The following is a 25595-nucleotide window of genomic DNA, read 5'->3' on the forward strand; positions in this document are numbered from 1 at the left end:
AAAGTGGATAGAGAGATGCTCTTTACACTCTCACATAACACCAGAAACAGGGGACATCCACTAAAATTGAGTGTTGGGAGAGTTAGGACAGACAAAAGAAAATATTTCTTTGCTCAGCGTGTGGTTGGTCTGTGGAACTCCTTGCTGCAGAATGTGGTGATGGCATCTGGCCTGGATGCCTTTAAAAGGGGACTGGACAAGTTTCTGGAGGAAAAATCCATTATGGGTTATAAGCCATGATGTGCATGTGCAACCTCCTGATTTTAGAAATGGGCTATGTCAGAATGCCAGTGCAAGGGAGGGCACCAGGATGAGGTCTCTTGTTATCTGGTGTGCTCCCTGGGGCATTTGGTGGGCCGCTGTGAGATACAGGAAGCTGGACTAGATGGGCCTATGGCCTGATCCAATGGGTTTGTTCTTATGTTCTTAAGTGATTTCATGACATCATCATGATGAAGTGACATCATCAAGCAGGAAAATTTTTAACTATCCTAGGCTGCAATCCTACCCACACTTACCCAGAGTAAGTTTCCTTTACTATCATTGTTAAAAAAAACATACATAGTAGCTTGTTACAAGTACAGGTTTATAACATTTCCCCAAATGCAGTCACATATCATGGTAGCATCAAGTCTAATATATTAAAAATAAAATATTGAAATGAATGAGGAACCACCTGAAATTTTCTCGCGACCCACAGTTTGAGAAACACTAATGTATAGGAAAAGAACAACCTCTCTTATAGTAGGTCCATTGATCCATATAGGCAAGGCTTTGACAGATCAAGTAAAAATAACAAACTGAAATATGAACCACCAACAAATTTATTCATTTTCTATGCCTCTAGCATAAATTGCTAAAAAGTTGTCTCTAGGTTGAATGACAGTTGGCACAAGAAGTGATATTATATCTTAGTTATTCAAAGTCAATAGCCAGGAACTCCAAATTAAACACATCAGTATTTTACCAACTTAGCATTAATCAAATCATAATTACAAGTGTATGCTCAAAGGAAGAAAAGTTAGAGAGTATGTTTGTTAGTCTAGTGGAGTTTTATAAAAGAATGAGCAAATGATTACTTTAACAAAAGATATGGACACTTGCTACTTGTCACCATCCTTATTCTCTGCAGGCTTATTAGATAGACACCCTAGAGCAGCCATTTTCAACCACTGTGCTGTGGCACACTGGTGTGCCGCAAGTGGTCCACAGGTGTGCCACAGGAATTTGGGGGAAGGTCATTAGTAGGCCAAGAGGGGATGTCTTGTGAAGGCTTTCGTGCTGATGGTATTATATAAAATTATGTTGAGCCATGAACATGTTGGACACAATTCCTTACGTGATAATCCTATACCAGATATTTGAAATAAGCTAAGCTATGGATCTTGCCTACATACAAGACCAAAGGCAGGAAATGCTTTTTTTTTTTTTAAACTTGCAGACATTCATGTGTGCCAATTCTGATATTGCTTAGATCGCTGCTATCACTACTGGTATGATGTAGCATAAATTACCAAAATTCAATGGAATTTATTCTTATTTCTAAATCAGTCAACGATATACATGCATCAAGTCTTCTCGAATAACGAACAAAGTGATCCAGTTGTTCCTGATAAAAGCTGATTTGCTGCAGTTATAACTGCTTATAAGCATGAAGTTGGCTAGTGTTCAATAAATGTGACTACCCATTACTTTAACTACTGTTTAAAATAAAAATGAATCCTGCAGCAACCGACTTGTGACATTTTTATATATTGAGAACACAGCCTGGTACACTCCATCATTAATAGCTACAGATGGCTCATCTGAGGTGCAAAGAAGTGGCAACTGTTAACATTAAGAATTGTTAAGGATCCCCTAAGCTCTGTTCCTTTGGGCACAGAAACATGGAATGGTAAAAGGGTTGAGTAGGAAGCGAATGCAGGGTGTATTGTGACAGGCCAGGGCAACAGCTGGGAAAAAGCTCTACAGCAGCAGCTGTGTGCATTCTATAGCACATCCTACAACACAAAGCAACATACTTCTACCTTACCCCAGTTTAAGAAAACCATCCATTCAAATAAAATAAACAATTTGCTGAGATTTTGATCTTCAAGATGTAAGGCAACTAGTCACATCTTAGGTTGTACTTGCACTCAGTTCCTCAAAGTTGAAAACCTACCTTAACTTAGTAGTACTTAATTCAATGTTCCCCAAAAGCTCCAGAGGTAAAACTTTTCAGAATCTAAGCAGCAAGCACAGTCCATTCTTATGGATTGCAAGACCTACCTGCCTTCCTTTATGAATCACTGCTCTGCGGGGCAAACGACACAGATGTTTGGCAGGCGCACCAAGAACTGGAAGCACCTCTTCCATGACTGCACATGGGAAGGAGGGACTTTCATCCTTTCCCCTCACTAAAAATGGCCCCTAAACTGTTCCAGAACCAACAAAGGCAGAGAGTGTTGGGGGGGAGAGAAGAGAATTTCGGTGGAAAACAGTACAAAGGAGAAAGATAAACCCACTCTCCATGTAACATGATCCTGGATCAAGGACCAGGCATTTATAGCTGCTCTTTGTGAAAAAGAGGCTTTCAAGTTTTAGCAGTGCTTCCTAAACAAACATTCAAGTAATCATGTAGTTTGGTTCTAAATGTGCATGACGGGAATGAGGCAAGATCAGAAAAGTACATCCTGGAGGCACAAAATGGGCAAACTGCTTCATGGGGCAGTATTTTGGGTTCAAAGAATGAACATTTGAAGTGCAATCCTAAACATGTTTACTAAGAAGTAAATCCTCATGTGTTCAATGAGGTTTAAGCTCAAGAGTGTTAGTTATTTGATTTCTCACATATTAGGCCAATCAAAAATATCACAGGATCATTGACCCAACAGTGCAGGAGGTCAAGGTCTCCTATAATAGGTAGCTTAACACACAGTTTTTAGCTAACTTTCAAACATCATATTATATTGTTACCCTGATCCTCATAAAAAACACACTGGAAAGTTTTTTACACTCATGTATTTCACACATTTTGTTTATCATTTAAGATCTTTCACCTCTTGCACTTCTACCCACTCCATCCTTTCATCTCCATCCTGCTTTTTTTACCAAGTCATCACTAAGCATGTCAATTTCACTGGACAGACTTCTATCCAGTATATTCAGAAAACAGAATGCAGCCCTAATGAACACATATCAGAAAGGCATGTAGACATAGAAGCAGCAAATTCAGTTTGCAATCAGTACAAAATTTCACTCACTAGAAGTGCCTCTACGCCTGAAACTAGAAGCAAGAAACAAAGCTGTTAAGTCCAATAAGAAATGGCCCTTGCAGTATTCTACTGTGGATAGTATGACAACTACTTGGGAAATCTCACATGATTAGGTCATTCTTGTCAGAGAATTGACAGTTTTCTTCTCCCTCCCATTCCAATTCCCTTACTACAGATAGAAGCTAGAGTTTGTTTGCACAGCAGTGATACTAACCCTGAAGAGATCTGGTTTACTGCTATAATTAAATGAATGTTTATAGCTCTACAACAGTGGTTCTCACACATTTAGCACCAGGACCCACTTTTTAGAATGAGAGTCTGTCAGGACCCACAGGAAGTGATGGCATGACCGGAAGTAACATAATCCAGCAGGAACATTTTTAACAATCCTAGGTTGCAATCCTACCCACACTTACCCAGGAGTAAGTCTCATTGATTATCATTGTTAAAATATACATAGTAGCTTGTTACAAGTACAGGTCTGTAACATTTCCCCAAATGCAGTCACATACCATGGTAGCATCAAGTCTAATATATTAAAAATAAAATATTGAAATGAATGGGGACCCACCTGAAATTGGCTTACGAACCACCTAGTGGGTCCCAACCCACAGTATGAGAAACACTACTCTACAACATCAGTTATGAGCCTTGCTACTTGTACAGTGAATGGACCATGTGACCTCTGCCATAGTATAGCTATGCTTATTTTGAGGCAAACCCACAGGATACCATTAATACACAGGGTAACAGAGTATGTCTAGATAGCTATGAAGCAATGATTAACAAATACTCTCCTAAACTTGTAAGGAAGTATTTTTGGTTGTGGCAGATGGTTAATGCACTTGGAATGGGTCAGGGAAGTCCAGCTGAGTAATCTCCACAGAAGGCTTACCACAACACCTACTTCAACTAACAACTTAAGGTGTCACAGGACTTGTTTTCACCCACAGGCAAGTGCTGTTGTCACAGGCAGTTTGTTCCTCTCAGAGGCAGCAACACCACAATGGAGTGCAGAGATGGCTTGCCACAAAATAAGCATAGCTATACATTCAATGCTTTCAGAACAATTCTTGCTTTCAGAACAATTCTGCCTACCCAGAGTCTTTGTAGCATCACAGTCTAAGATTTTGACCATTACTGCTGGTTTTTCCAAGAACAAAAGCCACATACAACACAGTGACAGCTGAAGAGATGCTACTTCAGTCAGTCAAGCAGCCAAGAGAGTTAAAGAACTGCCAATATGAAAGGCACCACATATTTAGCCATATGAAGTAGAAAGCCAACAATCTCATGAAGAAACTAGCCCAGATAAAGACAGGCATTATCTTTCCCTTCAATGGCAACAAGACCAATCTTGATGAATTCCACTTAAAATTCATTCTATACCTGTATATGTAGATATGCCTATTAAAGATTTCACCATGAATCTGATCAAGAAAAATTCAGTTCACAAGACTTTAATTGCATTAGTCTTTAAGGTGTGACAAGGCTCACGGCTATTTGTACAGAACTGGCTACTGAAAGGCAGCCAGCAGCTACAGTAGCACCTCCCCCAGCAACTGTGAAATAGTCACTCAATCTTCTAATTGGCAAAATTAATTCCATCTTGCCCAAGTAATTAAGGATAGAAACACACATCAGCTCCAGATCCTTGTCAAGGGATGCAAGCAGTTGCCTTAATAAGTACTGCCCTGCTGCAAAGCAGAGCTGTTTACCCCTGCATCAGTTCCTCTCATACCACAGAAATATAAAGTCACACTTTCCACTTGCTGCATATGCTACTGAGCTCATATCAACAGCAAGATTAGAGCTGCATATTTTAATTATACCAAAGTACAAATTTGCTCTCATCAACACTTGGCAAGGCAAAGATTTAAGTATACTACAGTATGACATTTGCATGAAAGAATTATAAACTATGCTGTAATACACAAAATATGAACTGTAAGCCCATGCTAATACATAATTTTCATTGTTTTTCAAAAAATAAACATGGAAGGATGGCTTATTTGTTCCTCATTTCTACCTAGAAAGCAATGATTGCACTTGAGATTGTGTTGATCAAGTAGAGAGTCTAATAAGGCACATTGCCTCATCTACTTATAGAACTAGTCAGTTATGAATTTAGTCTAAATAACCTATCCAGTAGGTTATTTGTAGACAGTAGTAGACAGCTGCTCTGATAATCTGAAAATCACATGTACCTTTGAAAAATGCAAGTAATTGGCTAGATTAGGAGTCTTACTGGTACAGCAGCAACTTGGACAATATGGCTTAAATACCAAGGTATGTTCTAAATGTTGTATATGAAAACACAACAGCAACCTCATTCCTAGAGCAGGCATTTTCAACCAGTGTGCCATGGCATATTGGTGGGCAGCAAATGGTCCACAGGTGTGTCACGGGAGTTTGGGGGAGGGTCAGTTATTAGTAGGGCCATGGGGAATATGAGCTCACCACTAGCACAGCAGTAAGCCTTATCAATTGTCAAGTCACATCAGTTTTTTTTACAAAGTTAGTCCCTTGTCCCTGTGCCTTGAGATGAAGCAAACTGAAAATTGTCACTTTAAAGCAGCATTTCCCAAATTGTCAGGACCCACAAGTGGGTCATGGGCCGATTTTTGGGTCACAAAAAGTTTTTAAAATTTAAGAAAAACTTAGCAAGTACCCTTGCACGTTTTGCAGAATAAAATTGTTGGCTGAAATACTAACCTGTGGAATGAGGTCATCATCATACTCCTAAATTAAAATGCCAAATTTTCAGATTCTCATAATTGGCATGCCATAGCTCATGTGTGAATCCAGTCTCAGTTTTTTGTCTGACGTGGAAGTCCTTAACTGCAGATCTTGCTCTCCAGTTCAGAAAGAAATTCAGCCTTTTGGTTACCCTGGAATGACTATAAAAGTTTGGGAGAACAGTTCTTGAACTCAGTTTCTAGGCAGACTATAGCAACTCTCTACACACACATACTATATATAAGATCTGTAGTAGCCTTGGGAGAACAGACCCCCAATTTTTATTAGTTGATTATTATTAATAAAATATTTCTTTCTAGATTTTTTTGTTTAGTGGGTCACAGTACATTTCAAAAAGTGGATCCAAGTGCTAAAAAGTTTAGAAAGCACTGCTCTAGAGCAAGGGTGTCCAAAGTTTTTGGCAGGAGGGCCACATCCTCTCCAATACTGTGTCAGGGGCTGGGGAAAAAAAGAATTAATTTACATTTCAAATTTGAATACATTTACATAATTATACATAAATGAATATATTAAAGATGAACTTATTTGAATGAATCTTCAATGAATCTATAAAAGGCCTTGCACAAAGCAAGGCTAGCCTTTCCTTTGCTGCTGCTACTGCATCACAGATGTGAAACAGCAAGCAGTGGAGGAAGCCCTCATCCCACAGCTCACGTGAGAGGTCAAACAGTCACCCTCACGCTGAGAGCAGTTGCATCGGGGCAGTGCGGGCTCCAACAAATCTCCAGAGGGCCAGAGGCTCATTGGAGACTGCGGTCTCCCTGAGGGCCACATTGAGAGGCCTCAAGGGCTGCATATGGCCCCAGGGCTGGGGTTTGGACACCCCTGCTCTAGAGTATTATATGTTTTTCTGAGAGAGCTGAATAAGCGTATAGGCTTTCAAAATGTTACAGAATTGAGCCAGAGAAACTGGATCAGGAAGATGTTATGGAGCCTAGTTCTTGAAACAGGAGGAAAACAAAAAACTGTTTCTAGACTGTACAACTTCAGACTGCAGGATGGAGACCTTATGACCAATTTTTAAAATTGCTTATTTTATAACACAAGCACATGCACATTCTTTTAGAGAATTTGCATGCTTTTAAAAATATATAATCAACTGATCTCTATGTCCAACTTTTCATGGGATCAGTAAAAGGGGAAATGTTAGTACAGCAAACATAAGGAAGACTTGGGTGTAGTTGTCCAGCATGAGCACCTCTTACCCTCAAGTGAGCAAGAATCACAACTGAAATACACTTTGCCTGTCTGTGGTGCCTTATCACCTACACATATTGCTCCCAAGTCCAGGAGATGACACTCTTGTTGGAATTGTCCTAGTACAGAGTGCCACTATAGCGTTAACACCACTGCCTCTCCCAGCCAGACAAAAAGGTTGGGGAGGCAGCCCTAAATGGTCCAGCAACAAGTATAGGTAACTGCTTAGAAGTGCTATTTGCTTGCAGGTTTATGCAAACGCCATAGTTTCTACACACTATTCACAGAGTTAGGTTCTTTTATACAATGCATGGCACAAGAAGGATCCCCGTTTTCTTCCCCAGTGTGTCAAGAAGGAGCGTCTTGGATATAACCAAGTAGGTCACCACCCCAGCATTTCAACCATTTCTCATAATCCATTTTCTGATCCATATAGTTGAGATCAACCTCTGTTGCTACAATATTGAATAAGGATTATAAATTCCATACTACCAAATAAATTAGTAAAAAAAGCAAATGAAAGCAATTGGCATTATTTACATCATTAATTGAAAATGGGAGAAAGAAGACTTTTCCATTTAGGAATACATTCAAGTCCTTTTCTCTCCTCATGCAGAACTTAAATTGGTACTGGTCAATAGTTCTATAACTCTTCTGTTGACTTTCTGCCAATACCATTTAAGTTTGTGCATCAGAACTGTTGAAGAGCTATATTCTAGGACTGCAGACATGGCTACTCTTTTGTCCCTGATGCATTTGAAGCTCAACATTACACAGTATGCAGAGAACACATGAAATCTCTCTTGCAATCACCCTGCTATCTCATATATTCTTGGTCTTTTTTGCCCCAGTGTGTTAAAAAGCCCCACAAAAACACAAGCACGCCCTTAGGAGAACAATCTATTCATCTGTCTGGGCCCCAGCCTACAAAAGTTTTATCACAAATAAGTTTACTAGATCTTTATGATGTCCAGAGTTCTATTGTTCTTATTACAACAGGCTAACATGGCCACCCCTCTAGAATTCAAACAGGATGCAAACAGTCACAGTCAGCATCCAGACAGTACTCAGCTAATGGAAGCTCTACCGTCTGAATGGTAATCTGTGAACTGTAGCTTCAGCCATGCAGAGATAAACTAATTATCTCCATCCATTGGCAAAGATTCACCAGCAATCCTAACAAAATAGGATAATAATTATTCTAACCCCAGCATTTCAAAGAAGGCAAGCTATTCAGATCTTCACTACCATGTAATAGCAGAAGACAGCAGAGATTCAAACTGATAAACAAATCCAACATTATGCATAGATAGCCATAAACAGTCCTTTAACTCAAAGCAGGACTCGCTGTAAATGGATACTTTTATGGCTCCACTTGGGCTTTCATTTTCAGCTTTATTAGTCTGGCATCCAAAATGACATCAGACAAGAGCCAGAACACAAGAATCACCAGACACATTTTAAAAGTAGTTATTCTAAATCCTTCAAACTGTAAGTGGCTAAGGACAGGTTTAGGAATATGTTTTACAATGTGAAATATACAATCAAATATTTCTCCCTTCTTCAGATCACAGGGCAGAAAACAGCACTGGGATTCCACTGAACTTCCTATAGAGTTGCAGAAGTGCCTTGAATATGCTCACTGACTAGGAGAAAGCAGCAAGGGGTAATCAAGAAAGTAGTCAACAGCTGTTGTGAACTGGAATTTAATTCCTTCTATAACCTGCTTCCCCTCCATTTGCTTTTTCATTTAGACCAGTGGTTCTCAAACTTTTACCACCAAGACCCACTTTTTAGAATGAGAATCTTTCAGGACACACTGTAAGTGATGTCATGACTGGAAATAACATCATCAAGCAGGAACATTTTTAACAATCCTACCCACACTTACCCAGACACAAGTCCAATTTACTATCATTATTTAAAGGATATACCTAGTATCCTGTTAAAAGCACAGCAGTGGGGCATTTCCCCAAATGCAGTCACATACCACAGGAGCATCACGTCTAATCTATTAAAAATAAAATATTGAAATGAATGGAGACCCACCTAGTGGGTCCCAACCCACAGTTTGAGAAACACCGATTTAGACTATCCAATGTTATCAGTCTTCATCCAAGTAACAAATGCTGTTGAGAATTAGGGATAAGATTCATGAAAGATGTTTTGAAAAAAATTTTATATGTATGCAATCCTAACATGGGGATTTGCTATACACTGCTTTATTGCAGACATGGAGAAATAAAGTCTATCTGAATCCATATTCTGCATTTATCCACATTATTTGACTTACTGACAAGAGCAATCTATTCAGTTTCTCCTGGATAGCAAGGCATGTTAAAAACAAACAAGTCAATCACATTCTGGTGAAAGTCAGAGATATTAGCAGAACTTCTCCATTAGCCCAGATTTTCTGTAATATGTTAAAGGATGGCTTGGTCATAAGGCTGTTGCACAGGGAGCTAGTACAGGAGGGGAAAACCTTTTTTATGCCTCCAATCCGTGGATGTCTTTTTTTAAAGAGCAAACTTAGTCTACAGTGAAATTGGCATCAGGAAGAGAGTGAAGCAAGGATAGATGCTACTAACTTTTTGTTCCAATGCAGAAGCACTGCAGCAGTGTAGAAAAGCACAGAGAAAAAAGCTTTCCCCTCAACCACTTGATGCAAAATGAGCAACACACAGTGCAGATAACACAGTATTTTTACTCAAGCCTGCTAAGCAGACAGACAGATCATTCTCAAGAGGTGTGAACAATCCCCACTGAAGCCAAAGTAACACCCCTACAGCCAAATGACAGCTTAAATGCCAGTTATGTCAATACTGATCATCCAAGCTGAAACATTCAACTTATGAGCACAACCAAGTCGTCACCACTATCCTCTTCCTCTCAGTTACAACAACATAACCCCAACAGTCTTATACTGCCTACCTGTCCACAAGGGAAACTGCTCTGTTCCCAATTCAGGACTGTGATGCCAAGAAATCAAACAAAAACCTCACAAAACTTAGAGCCTGACAAAAAGGCATGAGAGAATTTTACAGCAAAATTGCACCTCTGGGCTAGATTGTTCAAACAGACACAGAGACTTGAGCTGCAATCCTATCCACACTTACGTGGGAGTAAGCCCCACTGACTAAAATGGGACTTGCTTCAGAGTAGACATGCATAAAATTGGGCTCTTGGCCATATAAATGTGAAGGAAGTGGTCAGTTAAGCTTAAATTCAGTGTGTCTGCAACTTTCAGAAAGTACAGCATCTAGCGCTCTCTCAGGCCTCAAAACGCTGTGTACATGGATACCCCCTAAAAGAAACTCTAGTTCAGAATTTATTAGGAATCATGACTGTTTTTTTAACTCCTGCATTTACTTCCATTCTGGTCCATATCTGTCAATCCTTTCAAGATCCACTGGATCCCCCAAGTGAAGCCCAAAACCTGAATGTGTCCCTTGTCCAGAACTGCCAGCTCTTGAGAGCCAATGGCAGCTGGCTACTCAGTTTTCTGCTATCTCTTTCTCCAAGGCGCAGTTCAACAACCGCGCTTTGCACACAGGCATTTTTCGACACTGACGCTTTCATACACAAACTGCATTTATTATCAGAGAATTTCATCGCAGTAAATACTTCCTGCAAGAGAGGCTTCAAGCAGGGAAGAGGTGCGGTACTGCACAAGGCATCTGCCCACTTGCCCTGCCACAGGCAAAAATGGAGGGGAGAGGAATTTTAACATGTTACATCTGAGTAGAAGAACCTTGTTTCCTCAACTTTGTCAGGAAAGTCAAACACTGTCGACATGCACACCAGATTCCACTGGCTGCCAGCACCCCTGACTTCCAGACAGCCGTGAAGGGCAGACCTGTTGCAAACAAAATTCCTGGAAAGGCATCCCTGCCCATGCCAGGGTGACTCTCACTCCAGCAGAACCGCCTGGAGCCCCAGGCTACCCAAAGCATCTGCTCTTCTCCTGCAGCCAGCACCAAGGAGCTGAAGGGTGCTTGCTCTGGAGGGAGCGAAGCACCTACAATCCTACTCACACTCAAGTGGGAGTAAGCCCCTGCGTAGACATGCATAGGATTGGACTCCAAGGCTGCAACCACACTTACGTGGGGGTAAGCCCCATTGACTATAATGGGACTTACTTCCGAGTAGACATGTATGGGACTGGGCTCTAAGGCTACAACACTATCCACACTTACGTGGGAGTCAGTGCCATTGACTATAATGGGACTTAATTCCGAGTAGACATGCATGGGGTTGGGCTCTCCTCTCGAGGAAGCGCGCCTGGCGCAACCCGGCGCCCAAGGCGGGGACCCCCGTCGGGCAGGGCCGCCCAGACAGACGCCTCGCCGAGAGGCTCGCACGACACGCCCGGAGCTCGGAAGGTGCTCGAGGTCGACCCAGCGCCCGGACCTCAACCCAGGCAAGGGCGCGCCTCCAGGCCCGGCAGCGCCGCAGCCGTCTCCCCCCGCGCCGGTCAGGCTCTCCCGCGAGCTGCCCGGGGCTCGCGCCCAGGCGCCGGCAGCGCAGCGAGGAGAGGAGAAGAGAAGAGAGGAGGGGCTCCGGCCTCACCTGGATGAACTGGATGGTGAGCGCAGACTTGCCCACGCCGCCGCCGCCCACCACCACCAGCCGGTACTTCTCCTGCCCCGGGCCGTCCCGGCAGCCCGCGGCCATCGAGGAATAGCCAGCCCAGCCCAGGCCGGGCCGGGCGAGGCAAGCGGGGTCCCTCCTTCTGCGCTCCGCCGCCACAGGCCCGGCCGCCGCGCGCTGAGCGGACCCTGCCGGGAACCCCGTCCGCCGCCCTCCGCGCCAGGCGCCTCGGCGCAGTGGAAGCTCCGCAGCCACTCCGGCTACAAATGGCCGCGGGGGAGGGGCCGGCATGCAAATACATGAATATTCAGCAGGGGCGGGGCCTGCGCGTCCCCGCGAGTGGCGCTCCCGTTACTGGGGGTTCCTCCCACGACGCGCGCCCAGCACAGCTCCTGTCTGGGAGTCCTTCAGACGCTGTTGGCACAAGGGGCGGGAGCGCGAGCTCTGAAAGACCTTCTCCCCGGGACGAGGAGTAGGAGCCTGTGCAGGTCTACTCGGAAGTCAGCCCCGTAATGGTCAATGGGGCTTACTCCCAGGAAAGTGTGGCTAGGATTGCAGCCTTGAAGCCCCATCCTATGCGTGTCTACTCAGAAGTAAGCCCCACTACAGTCCATGGTGCTTACCCCCAGGAAAGTGTGGCTAGGATTGTGACCTATAGAGCCCCAGCCTGTAATCAGAAGGAAGCCCAGCTGAGTTCAGTGGGACTTATTATCATGGAAATGTGCACAGGATAGCAGCCTAAGGGAGGAATCCTATCCAATTTTGCAGCGCCAGTGCAACTGTGCCAATGGCATATACATTGCATCCTGTGGTGGGGAGCAGTCACAGCCACCTCCTCAAGTTAGGGGAACATTTCTTCCCTTACCTCAGGGCTGCATTGCAGCTGCACTAGTGCTGGAAAGTTGGATAGGATTGGGTCCTGAAACACTTGGGGATGCAACCCAGACTCCAGTGAAGTCATGTTACCAGAACCAGGGAACATCCACTAAAACTGAGTGTTGGGAGAGTTATGACAGAGAAATGAAAATATTTCTTTAGTCTATGGAACTCTTTGCCACAGGATGTGGTGATGGCACCCGGCCTAGATGCCTTTAAAAGGGGATTGGACAAATTTCTGGAGGGAAAGTTCATCACAGGTTATAAGCCATGATGTGTATGTGCAACCTCCTGATTGCAGAAGTGGGCTACATCAGAATGCCAGATGCAAGGGGAGGCACCAGGATGCAGGTTTCTCCCTGAGGCATCTGGTGGGCCACTGTGACATACAGGAAGCTGGACTAGATGGGCCTTTGCGCTGATCCAGCAGGACTCTTCTTATGTTCTTAAGTAGCAAGCCTCATATTATGGGACAGGACTGTACACACCTTGGTCACACAGGGGTCCCTGCCCATTGAGATCAAGGAACTGATGTGCCCAAGATCTGGGTTGAGAGTGTGACCTTTGCTTTAAAGCTTTAAAGCAAAGGGCACAGGCTTACAAAGGAAAACATAATACTTCAAAGGAAAACAAACCTTTTTGCAGGGCTTAATTTGAATCATGGCCCACCAGGGAAGTTTTGCTTTGTCAGCAAGGATACAACCCTGGAACATATGAAAAACTTATTTTTTTTAGCTGTTACAGCTGTGTTAGTCCTTCCTGCAAGAAGCTCAGATTTATATCTATTTGTGGTCTTCTAGTGGGGTGAAAACAAAGACCTGACCTATTTTACCGTCAGAGTTGGAGCCAGTAGCATAGCTAGAGGGGTTGCAAAGCACCAAGTTTTGCACAATGCCTCACCAGGATGTCCGAAAGCCAGGGTGGTGTAGTGGTTTAGGAGGTCGACTTAGACCTGGAAGATCCAGGTTCAAATCCCCCCTCAGCCATGAAGCTTCCTGGGTGACCTTGGGTCAGTCACCTTCTCTCAGCCTCACCTACCTCACAGAGTTGTGAGGACAAAAAGCAGGGGAGCAGCTGTGTACACCACCCTGAGCTCTTTGTAGGAAGGATGGTATAAAAATGTGAAAAATAAATAAGTGGCCCCTCCCTCTTGGAGCCATTCCAAGCCACTAGAACAAAACAGAGAAGTGTCTGTCTCAGCAAGGGCAACCCATTAACAGAAACTAGTTTTCAGTCACAGATCCCCCTTGCTAAAAATGTCAAAGGCTTTTGGTGGAGGAACATACATGCAGCACTCCAGGTGAGTGCACACCCACTCCAGCAGCACATGCCTGGGAACAGATGGTCAGTGCTGCCAGCTCTTAACAGTGTAGTAGACCACTTCTTAAGGGGAAGGAGAGAGCCTTGCTTCTTCTTTCCCTTTCCAGCAGGTGGTCATTGCAAGCAGCACCAAACATTTGAACAGAAAGAGAAGGGAAGTAATGATAACAGGCAATGAAGAGAAGACTGAAATGCTAATTTTGCTTTGATCTTCTCTCACAAGGGAAAGGTGGCCCAAGCCAATAGTGGTTGCATCAATAAAGGGAGGTGGAGAAAGATAGGTAAACAGACTACGTTACTAGTAGTAGATAGTTACTTTAATGAATTTAAGGCTCCAGGACCAGATAGACCTAAAGCCACTGTCTGTAATCTTTAAGTACTCCTTGAGGTACCTGACAACTGGAGACAAACAAATGTTCCTGTCTTTAATGGGGGGGATGGAGGCAAATCCAGGAAACAACTGCCCAGTCAGCTTGAAGTCAATACCTGTTCCTGAAAAGATCCTGGAGCAGGTTATTAAGTAGAATGTCTTTGGGCACTTAGAAAATACAAGATATAGCTTGGGTTTTTCAAGAACAAGTCATGTCAGGTTCATAGCATCTCCTTTCTTGACAGAGTGATTAGTCTAGTACAGGGGTGTCCAAAGTTTTTGGCTGGAGGGCCACATCATCTCTCTGACACTGTGGGGGAGGGGAAGAATTATCTTAGATGCCTATAGTAGCTGAAATTTTTGCCAAGTAATCAAGCTCCAATTCTCACTTGGCCTGCTCTCCGGGTCAATCAGAGGGCAGAGCCTTTCAACTCTGAACAGTTTGTTTCTCAGCTGAGCTGTTGCTCAGCCCAGGCAGGCACCTCCTTAGTTGCTATAGTTACTTTCCAGGGACATTCCAGCTAAAGTTAACCTTTTATTCTCCTTTCTTCTGCTGCAGCCTGGTTCTGGTTCTGCTTGGCAAATGCTTGCAAAGCAGGTCTGTTTTTGGAAACACCCGGATGGGACCCTCCTTCCCAGGCTACAATTCAGTACACCATTAATTCTGAATAACACCCATGTGAAGCAGTGGGTCTACTTCTGAGTAAAAAGGGCTGCAAATATCTCATCTCTCTGCTGTGAATTGAATTGTACACTCTCAGTTATGTGTTATGGGTTGTATGTTGTATGTAGAGCTTCTGGCTTAACACACCAGACACCTTAAAGGTATCTTTGATTCATGGTTCTCCTCATGTCCACCTTAAAGGTGGATTTGATTCATGGATCTCCTGCAGTGGTTCCCAACCTTTTTCACTTGCATATCCCTTGGCAATAATAAATTGTACCCTTCATATTAGCAAAATGTTTGTAATAATACAAGCCCTCATCTCCTCTCTATGAAAATCCAGACTTCATGTATTCATCACAGTGTTTTCTCTTTTTATCTGTTTGCGGAACAGAAGACTCTCCCTTTGCACTGTTTTGCACCAGAAGTGTGCTGAGAAATTCTGGGTGATTGATCACTTTCCAAATCATGTTTCAGCTTTTTTACTGTGCTGGTTTTCAATCATACTCATACATGAATTGATGACCAAAAACTAGCTATTGGTGGGGCTTTCACAGCCAACTAGCTACCTCCCTTCCTGCCTTGCAAGGCATTCTGGAGCACGTCTTGCCTTTTTCTGCCATTCTTTTTCAAGTACCCCTAAAGGTCCTGTTGAGTGTCCCTAAGAGTACGTGAATACCAAGTTGGGAACCACTGTTTTACTGGTATGTAGTTTACAGTGCACTTACTCTGATAGTGTTTACAAAAAGGTGGTGAAGACCAGAATTTAAAAAAAAATAAAAATGTATCTTATGATCTTTGACTATGTTTTTACTAAATTAGAGACTACAGTTCTTAGTTAACAATTAGTGGTAGGTTATTTTTCAGGATCTGGCCTCGGGTAAAATCAGACAAAACTATAGTCAGACACCCGCCTAAGTTTATCTGAGGGTCCCCACAATAAAAGTTATTTGTTCTTACCTCTTTGACCTTACTTCCTTCTTTCCTGTATGCCATTCCACTAAGCTGTATCACTTGATCCCTGCATGCATAATGGATTTTCCCCATGTGCACATTACACTTGTTTTAAAAGCAGTGCCACGTCCTTAAGGACCCATCTGACCAGGCCTGCCTGAACCTTCAGTACTAGTGGCATTGGTAGCACCCAAGGTGCCTGCAGGGAGGAAGGCACAGGCACTATGTGGAGACCAGTGCAGAGCTTTGCCCCAAGGCACCCAGCAACCTGGCACTGCTGTTGATTGTAAGACTTCAAGGGTGTTGTGGTTATTTTGGGCCACATGCTGCTTTGGGACTAATGCTTTCTGCCTGTGTACACGTCAGCTGCTGAGTATATTCAGGCATGCCCTAGTATTCACGGGAGCTCTGTTCCGGAACCCCCATGGATACCTGAAACAGTGAATACTGGAGACGCCCCCTACAATCCAGAGGCTGTTCTGAGCCCCACAGAGGCTGTGTTCATCCTTTCAGGTTTCAAAATGGCTGTTTAGGTAAAAAAAAAAGCTGCTACCAGTTTTTCCGTAAAACCGGAAGTGACATTTTAATGCCTTTAAAAGGAATTATGAGGGCTGAGGAAGCCATTGAGTGCAGCTGTCCTTACCTTCAAAGGTTTCATGGGGGGGGTCTGCATCTGTGGACTCGCGGATAAGCAAAACCATGGTACAGGATCCATGGACGGTGTTATGTATGCAAGTTATGCAGGATCGAAATCCTGCATAACTGACTGGCCCAGACTTATGGCTTCCTTTATTTGCATGGACCCACTATATAACAGAAGGCACCTCCCCTATATTTGTCAATAAACTGCTAATGGCAATAGTATACCATCTCTAGGGCTCTCAGGTAGTCTAAAGGAAATGATCTTTCAAAAATTTCTTAGCTTCTTCCATTGTTCACAGAAGGCAGGAGCAAGAAGGAATGTCTAGGGCTGCCCTGGGACCTGAGCTTTCAGATAACAAAAACTGAACTCACTGGTACTAACAATTGAGGTAGAGATTTATGAACTTATGGGTGAGACCACCAATTTCACATATCTGAAATGAAAGGCTGCTTCAGCTCCACCTAATTCAATCATCTGAACATCCTATTATTACACAGCCTCAGAGTAAAGGTGCTTTTCCAAATCCCTGTAGATGTAGAATATCACAGTGCAGACATAGCTCACTAGTCAGAAATAAAATTATCTGTATGATTAATTGTACTTTCCATTTCTAAATCTCTCCCACATACCGAGCAGAAAGTCTCCTGATTCAACTTAGTACAGAAATAGCAGTAGATGGCATCTGTTAGCATAATTGTTTTAACTGATCATTTCTCTTCTTTTGAAGATTGTACCTGAGTTTTTGTACCTGCACGATTCCTTCATGGAGTTCTCTTCTCATGGCTGCACAGGGAAATGCACAATACATTGTCAGGGGCGGCCCTTTCATGAGTAAGGGTGAAGCCCCTGCTTCAGGCAGCAAATTGGGGCACCATTTAAGAAGTGGTTCCTTCATATATTACCCCCTTAAGGACCCAATCCTATCCAATTTTCCAGTGCCGGTGCAACTGTGCCAGTGGGGCATGTACTGCATCTTGTGGTGGGGCAGCAATCACAGAGGCCTCCTTAAGGCATGCGAACATGTGTTCCTTTACTTTGGGGTTGCATTGTGTCTGCACCGGTGCTGGAAAATTGGATAGGATTGGGTCCTACGGTGGCTATCTACACCACCTGTTCTTCTGGCAGTTGTGGGTAATAAATATGGCACACACATATTTTAGAGAGGACCTTTGGATATACCATTGTTACCAACACTGCTGATTCTCATATATACACACACCCCTATTCCTTACATGTGTCATACATGCATACTCAGGTCCTAATCTGCCCTGCCCAGACACAAATTGGGGAGATTAGAAATATTTCTAGAGTGAGAAGTCAAATTTAACAGTGTCTGACAGTTTGGGGATAATTGAGAGAGGAATGAACATCCTCAAAGTACAGTACTGTACCTCTAAATAAGACTTCCAGTAACCAGAAGACTGACCTTTTCAAATAAGATAGAATTTATTAATATAGATAAACAAGAGAAAAGGCACATTTACTTAATTTAGATCGATTATTTTGCTTGAGAGATCAGTTACTCAGAACTTGAAGCACTTGTAGGTGAAAGAAATATTTGCAAATAGCTCTGTTTTGGATAGGCAGGGGTTAAAATAAGGAAGAAAAAGAGCAAAAGTTCATCTTCTGAAAGATCAGTTTCCTGTGGTGGTGGTAACACAGGGGATTTGCAAAGATATTTGTAAATATATATTTTTTAAATCTACAAATGTATATATATATATTGTGGAGGAATGGTAGGGAGTCAGCAACAAGTACTGTTTCCAAGGCAGACCCAAGACAGGCCTCAGAATGTTGGAGCATGGCAAGAGGCTTCTGCCAAAACATCATCACCAGCATCCCAAAGAGCCAATTAGAATCTGCTTATTCATTGTCCTTTGGCCTGCACTCGCAATCCATGTGTAAGTTTTCTAAGAAAACCTTAAACATTTTATCAGGCTGTTAGGCATCCTTGATTCAATAAAATGGTCACTGGTACTCCTTCCATTAATAATGGATTCCATTAACAGCAACCAGGTCCATTTTCAGTGTGTGGTGATGTAAACATTTTTTTAAAAAACTCAAGTCATCAGACACTGATCTATCCACAAGGTGAAGATAGCCATACAGCAACTACTAGTGGATTCACTCCTTTGCCATGAGTTCAGCTAATTTTCAGGCTCATGAACCTCTACTGAAAAGGTAAGGCTTTTCAGGTATGATAAGCCCCTGGTCCTTTCCTGTTCTATGATTTGTTAGCTGTCCACAGAACCTGTTTGTTATGTGCATCTGCAACAGATCTAGTCATAAGTATGGTTGCTCAATCAGTTATTTGTCTTCCTAACTAGCAAATATATAGTTTATTCTACTGAATAGATTCTAATTGTACTTTGTTCACTAGATAAAATGCTTGTTCATTTACATAGACAGCACCATCAGCACATGGTGCACAAGGACAAATCAATGCTCCTAAGGAGCTTGCAGCCTACTGTTTTACAAGGGGAGGTAATACAGAAAGGGAGGGATCAGAGGTTAAAAAAAAAAAAACAACCTATAAAAACCCAACCAATAGTGCAAGTATAGGAGTCACTGCTCTCTTCCATAAAATCATCCTGAAAACCCACTTTTTCTGTATGACCTCTGACTTATCCTCTTAATCCTTATTCCCAGAGGTAACAAAGACTTAAGTAGTTGTAATGGCACTTGCCCATATTTCCCTACATTTGCCTCTCCCTCCCTCCATCTCTTTTGCTTCCCCGTTGTCCAAGAACCTGTCCATGTGATTCTGTGAAGGTGCCATTTGCACTGTTGGTGCGGAATGAATGAATGAATGAATGAATGAATACTGTTAGCAAATGCAGTTACATGTGCTTGGATTTTATTTTATTGGGATAAGGACTGAGGTGTGAATCTAAAAACCTCCATCTAAAAAAAGGGGTGTTTTGAGGATTGGAGAGAAGGGGGGGGTGTTCTGAGAGGGTTTTTCCAGCCTAAGGGTCAGCAAGAGAGTTGTTTATGACTACTGGAGAGTGTCAAAGTGGCACAGGTGGAAGAACAGCAGTCATCTGTGTGTGTGTGGGGGGGGGGTATTTGGGGGAAGTAAGGACAGAAAGTAGATTGGAATCTACTGATACCTGCATAATTTGCAGGAGACCAAGAGTGTCTGACTCGGAATTGTTTAACAATAGCAACAACAACAAATCTCTCCCCTCCATTAGGCAAAACAAAGGGAGTGAGAGGAAGGGGAACCCAGGACTGGATTTTTGTGTGAAAGGGCTTTCAGCTCAGTCCTTGTATTCAAAATAAATCTGGGGCTGATTGTGTGCTCAGAGAGGCCCCTTGTTCTTTTATTCTGAGCTAAGCAAGCCACACAAGTCTGCTCACCTCTGATCTACAAATGGTCACAGAAATTGAACTAATTTGTTTGTATGGCTGCCAGTGGATGCAACCTACAAATCTCATTGACATCTATGGGACTATCCTAGAATAAGCTTACTGAGAAATGCAGCCTTGTGCACCAGTTTCCCTTAATTACCATCAGGCATCACTATTCCAACATATATGGTTTCTCCTCCACTCCTTTTGATTGCATGCACTTAAAAAAAAAAAAAGTTAAATTATCACATGAGTCAGAATCCCTATAAATGTCAAGCCAGTCCCTAATGTTGTTAAGGTTTAAACTGCGAACTATGAAATACAGTTTACAGTCAGGACCTCTGAGTCATGGTCAGGTGAGATCTCAGAAAGCTGAGTCAATAAACAAGCAATGTTTCTTCTGGGCAAATTGCAGGGTCTTAAAGCATTATTGTGAAATTCTATGGAAACCCAATTGAAACTGATGTGATACCCATTACCATTCATATCAGTGGGATTTTTGTTGGAGAAATTTTCTTAAATCTTAAGGGTGAAAATCCATCACACATTTAGGATGTTGCTTGTTTCACTGAGATTACTCTTGACTGATTATAGGTAATCTTTGTTCCTTCTTTTGGGGAATGTATAAGTATTTCTGCCATCCTAAGAAAGGGTGTGATGGATGTCTCAAAAATGTGTGTAGAAACTACTCTTCTTTTATACAAGCTATATTGATTCATGAGAAATGTCCCATATGCCAATGTTTAGACATGTCCTGCTATCTGAAATTGTGAGGTGTAGCTCTTCATTTGGTATACTGTTTAGGGCGCAAACCTAACCATCCTGCAGTTGGGTGTCACTCACGGAGGCCTCCTCAAAGTAAGGGAATGTTTATTCCCTTACCTCAGAGCTGCATTGCCCTTATGTCAGTGTTGGAAAGCAGTGCTGGAAAGCACTGACATAAGGGGTTAGGATTGCGCCCTTAGTCTCACAACCCTTTGTGGTGAAGACCAACAGGACTATGGAATTCTTAGAGGGTGATAAAGAATAAACACTTTATAAAGTGTAAACACTTTATCACCAATGTTTGGGATATTTGTGTATGGAATGGGTCCTCAGCATTTGGAAAATTGAAATCTAGCAGTTTTATAGTGGAATCCCATCCTTGAGCCATGCTCACTTGCAAGGGTAGAATCATTACTAGACCCTCCAGCGCAAGCAGAAGAAAATATTGTCAGTATAATGAATGTACAGCTACTTAAAGTTAGTATGGTATTGGCAGGACACTTGGTAGCATGACCCATATACTGATGGAACAGTAGCTCTGTTTAGATGACAAGACTCATTTCCACACGTCTAGAACACAGTCTCTGCCACCATCCTTACATGTGTTTAGACCCTAATCCTAACCAGGATTAATAATAATAATAATAATAATAATAATAATAATAATAATAATAATAATAATAATAACTTTATTTTTACCCCGCCTTTCTCCCCGAAGGGACTCAATCCTAATCCTAACCAACTTTCCAGCACTGGCATAGCAGTGCCGATGGGATGTGTGCTGCATCCTGCAGTTGGGTGGCACTCACAGAGGCCTCCACAAAGTAAGGAAATGTTTGTTCCCTTGCCTTGAAGCTGCGTTGCCCTTATGTCACTGCTGGAAAGTGGGTTAGGATTGTTCCCTTCAATGCACATCTGCAAATATGCATATACTTGTGTATACTTATTATCCACGTGACTGGGAACCATGTAAAAGAGGGCTTCAGATTTTATGGAATGCTGCCCATGCACATACAGTTGAATGCACCTCAGCACACTGCAGATATGTGTTTGAAAGTGCCTACAATGTGTGTATGGGGGGAGCACAACTTTGGGTTGACAGCTCATTCAGTTTCCACCAGGGGTGCCCAAACCCCGGCCTGAGGGCCACTTGCGGCGTTTGAGGACTCCCAATCCGGCCCTCAGGGAGCCCCCAGTCTCCAATGACCCTCTGGCCCTCAAGAGACTGCTGGAGCCTGCACTGGCCTGATGCAACCGCTCTCAGCAGTCGGCCAACTGTTCGACCTCTCATGTGAGCTGTGGGACGAGGGCTCTCTCCACTGCTTGCTGTTTCACATCTGTGGTGCAGCAGTGGCAGCAAAGGAAAGGCTGGCCTTGCTTTGTGCAAGGGATTTTATAGGCCTTGACCTATTGCAAGACCTTCATTCGTTCATGTAAGTTCCATCTCTAATATATTCATTTACATACATTTATTCAAATTTGAAATGTAAATTGATTCTTTCCCCCCCCCCACCCCTGACACAGTGTCAGAGAGATTATTTGGCCCTCCTGCCAAAAAGTTTGGACACCCCTGGTTTACACAAAGAGGATTCCTGTTGTTTGAACAAAGTTAATGGCAGAACAAGTGAAAAATGGGGAGGACAACTCTTGACACTTGTAGGGGGACAAATAAGTCAGTTCACATCCAGTTTGTTTGCCTGGCAAACAAAATGGAAAAGCACTGAGATGAAGGTGCTCTTTCCTAGTCACCACTGTCAACGAGCATCCTGTCACATAACTTTTGCAGGTGTTTTCCATTATTCATCACTACCTCCATCTCTGTCTGCCTCTCCCTTATCTCATCACTCCAGGAAGCTTTCTGGCATCCACAGAAGAAGGGTTGTTCTCTGTCCAGTTCCACACAGACCACAAGCAAGGCCTAGAGCAGGGAGGGAGGTATGTGGGGCGGCGGCTAGAAATAGGACCTTTCAGTAGTGGCACCAACGCTATGGAATTCCCTTCCCCTTGACTTAAGAATGGCTCCCTCTCTTGAGACCTTTCGGTGAGGCCTGAAGACCCTCCTGTTTAAACAAGCCTTCTGACTTCTCGGCTTTTTTAACATCTTTTCAACATATTTTAATTTTTTACAGGTCTGATTCTTTTATGACTTGCTGCTCTATGCTCTTTTTACCTTTTTACTACTTTTTATCTGACTACTGTTTTTATGATATGTGTTAATATGCTTTTATCTGTTTTTAAATAATGTTTTTAATCTGTTTTAACCTGTTGTAAGCCGCCTTGAGTCCCTTCGGGGAGAAAGGCGGGGTAAAAATAAAGTTGTTATTATTATTACGCGTATTATTATTAGAGCAGCAGCAGTGACAAGGGGGACACTAAGTGTTCCTTGGTGGAGTTACTATTCTTTTCCTTCCTCCAAAGCATCTTGCACCTTCTTTTCTTTGGCTCTTTTACTTACCATGGAGATGCTGTGGTGGAGCTGTCTCCCATGCAGCTTTCCAACATGCTGCACAAACAAAAGGGTTGTCAGATGTTTCTCTGTGATGCTAGCAAAATTCATTGTACAACTGCGAAGGCAAGGGGCAATGAATGGTTTCATGAAAAAGCCCATCACCTCCATCACCTTTGACTTAGTCCTAGTAAAAATGCTAGTTCTTAAACTTGGCAAAAAGTGAGAATGTTCTTTTGACAGAAAGGAATTAGAACTCCTTAGTGCGAAACAAGACTTCCCAGGTTCTAATTGTCCCCCTGCAAAAACTCATTAGGAGGCCTCGGGCAATCCACTTGCAGCCTCAGCTTCCAGATATAATATGAAGCAAATAACAGCCTAATCCTGAGCTGCCCGGCACCCAGAGGAGCAGTGGTGCCAAAATGGCTACTGCCGAATCCTATGAGTGCTGCAGCAGCTGCTAGAGTTTCCTCAGGGGAAGGGGACATTCGCTCCCTTCCGCTGGGTAAGACTGCAGGCTCAGCAATGTGTGTCCTCCAGTCTGCGCTGGCTATTTTGCTGGTGCAGACTGAAGGCACTCCATGTCACACTTTTCAGCACAACATGGGCCATTGGATCAGGCTGAGCAGGATTAGGCTCTAATACCTTGTAAGCTTTGTTGTAGAGACAATACATCTAAAGCACTTTGCATGCTCAGAAAGTGCTATATATAGGGCTGACCCATGACCATATCCTAATCCTCTCCTGGCCTGGGAGACCTGACACTGATCTCCACAAATCTGTGCCCACTCATTAGTGGGTACAGATCAAAGGAGACCCATTGGGGCCACCTGGGTATTACGCGGGCTAAGAGTGTGTAAGCTCCCTTATCCTGAGTAAACCTGGTGCTGCTTTTTAGCCCCATGGGATGCAGTGGTCACCATTTCAGCACTGCTGCAGCCCTGGGCAGCACAGGATAAGGCTGTTCATTATTTTGGATATAATTCATGGATTTCAAACATGGCACAATTCTATCATTTGCGCAGCTGACGCAAATGGTTTCTAGTGCATGGCTTTTTAGTGTCTTCAGCATATTCACAAGAAGTCTCTCTGACTCATGACATTTATAGACCTTTGACCTCTTTTGAGAGATTATTACTCTCTAATAATCATAAAAAGCTTTTGTCTCAGCTGAATAAAACTACAATTGGTAGACAGCCCAGAACTGAATATTCACTGACTATTCAAGAGAACTGGGAAGGGAGAGTTCAATACTAATGTTTCTAATAAGTAATGGCTTTGACTTAATAAATGGTTGATACTGGGTCAAGAGAAAACTTATTAAAGATGCTGTATAGATATTACTTATATACCAGAGGATGAAAAAAAAAAACATGTTTGGATTGACATAAAATGCGTGTTAATGTTGTCTTAATATAAGTACATTTCATCATATTTGGTGGGAATGTCCTCAGATTTTTTAAAGACAGAAATAAACTTTATTCTGTACTAAAACAATTAACTTTTGGTCCCCATACTGTCTTTTTAGGATGCCTGCAGAGACATGTCAAAAAAAGGAATTCAAGTACCTTGTTCCTAAAATGCTTATGGCAACTAGGCTTTTAGTGGCAGAAAACTGGGCACAGGATCACTTACCGCCAATAGAAGCCTGGTGATGTGAATACAGAATACTGTGTTAATGAAGAAAACAACCGCTTATAAAGGATCTTTGGGAATGAAACACTTATCTGTTCGACAATCAAAATTGAATCAGGTTGTACTCCAGAAATACACTAGATGTTCTGTTACTGATTTAGCTAGAATTTTGATTTCTACCTAAAATTGGTTTTGAACTTTTGCATGTGCACGGGGGAGGGGGGGGAGAGACGGGACAAGGGTGTGAGAAAGAAAATGTCAGCAGAGCCCTGCTGGACCAGGCCAAAGGTCCATCAGCTTCCTATATCTCACAGTGGCCGGTGAGATTCCTCAGGGAACACACAAGGCAATTATACTGGTATCCTGCTGCCACTCCGTTGCATCTGACATTCAGAGGTAGGCTACCTCTAACACCTGGAGGTTGCACATAGTCATCATGGCTTGTAAACTGTGATGGACTTTTCCTCCATAATTCTGCCCAAATCCCCTTTAAAGACATCTAGAAATAAGGGAGCAATACATTACATGCATGTCGGTCTTCCCTCTTGGTTTCTCTTTTTTTAAAGTGGGTCTAATACACCTTTTATCTACCCACCTATAGTGCACTTGAAATCTTCTGCTATTTTAGAGATTCTGGACTGCAGTACTGGGTGGTCTGGCATAAAACCCTGCACTGGACCCACCATGTTACCCCCTTTCCCTAGATGATACATTTGGCACTATAACTTCCGTCAGCACTGTAGGTTCAGGAGTTATCTGGCCAAGTG

The 25595-nt window shown here is 42.9% G+C and overlaps 1 protein-coding gene across 1 annotated transcript in view; it reads right to left on the reverse strand.

The window, feature by feature from the left end:
• The window catches only part of RRAS2 (RAS related 2), a 50017-nt gene extending 37963 nt beyond the window's left edge, over window positions 1–12054 (reverse strand). Inside the window, exon 1 of the mRNA XM_066640229.1 lies at window positions 11781–12054. Within this exon, the coding sequence (XP_066496326.1) occupies window positions 11781–11885 (105 nt within the window). The 5' untranslated portion in view covers window positions 11886–12054. The remainder of the gene's footprint in view (window positions 1–11780) is intronic.
• Window positions 12055–25595: the final 13541 nt, after the last annotated feature.

The sequence above is a fragment of the Tiliqua scincoides genome, chromosome 1 (assembly GCF_035046505.1).
Source record: "Tiliqua scincoides isolate rTilSci1 chromosome 1, rTilSci1.hap2, whole genome shotgun sequence".
NCBI lineage: Eukaryota > Metazoa > Chordata > Lepidosauria > Squamata > Scincidae > Tiliqua > Tiliqua scincoides.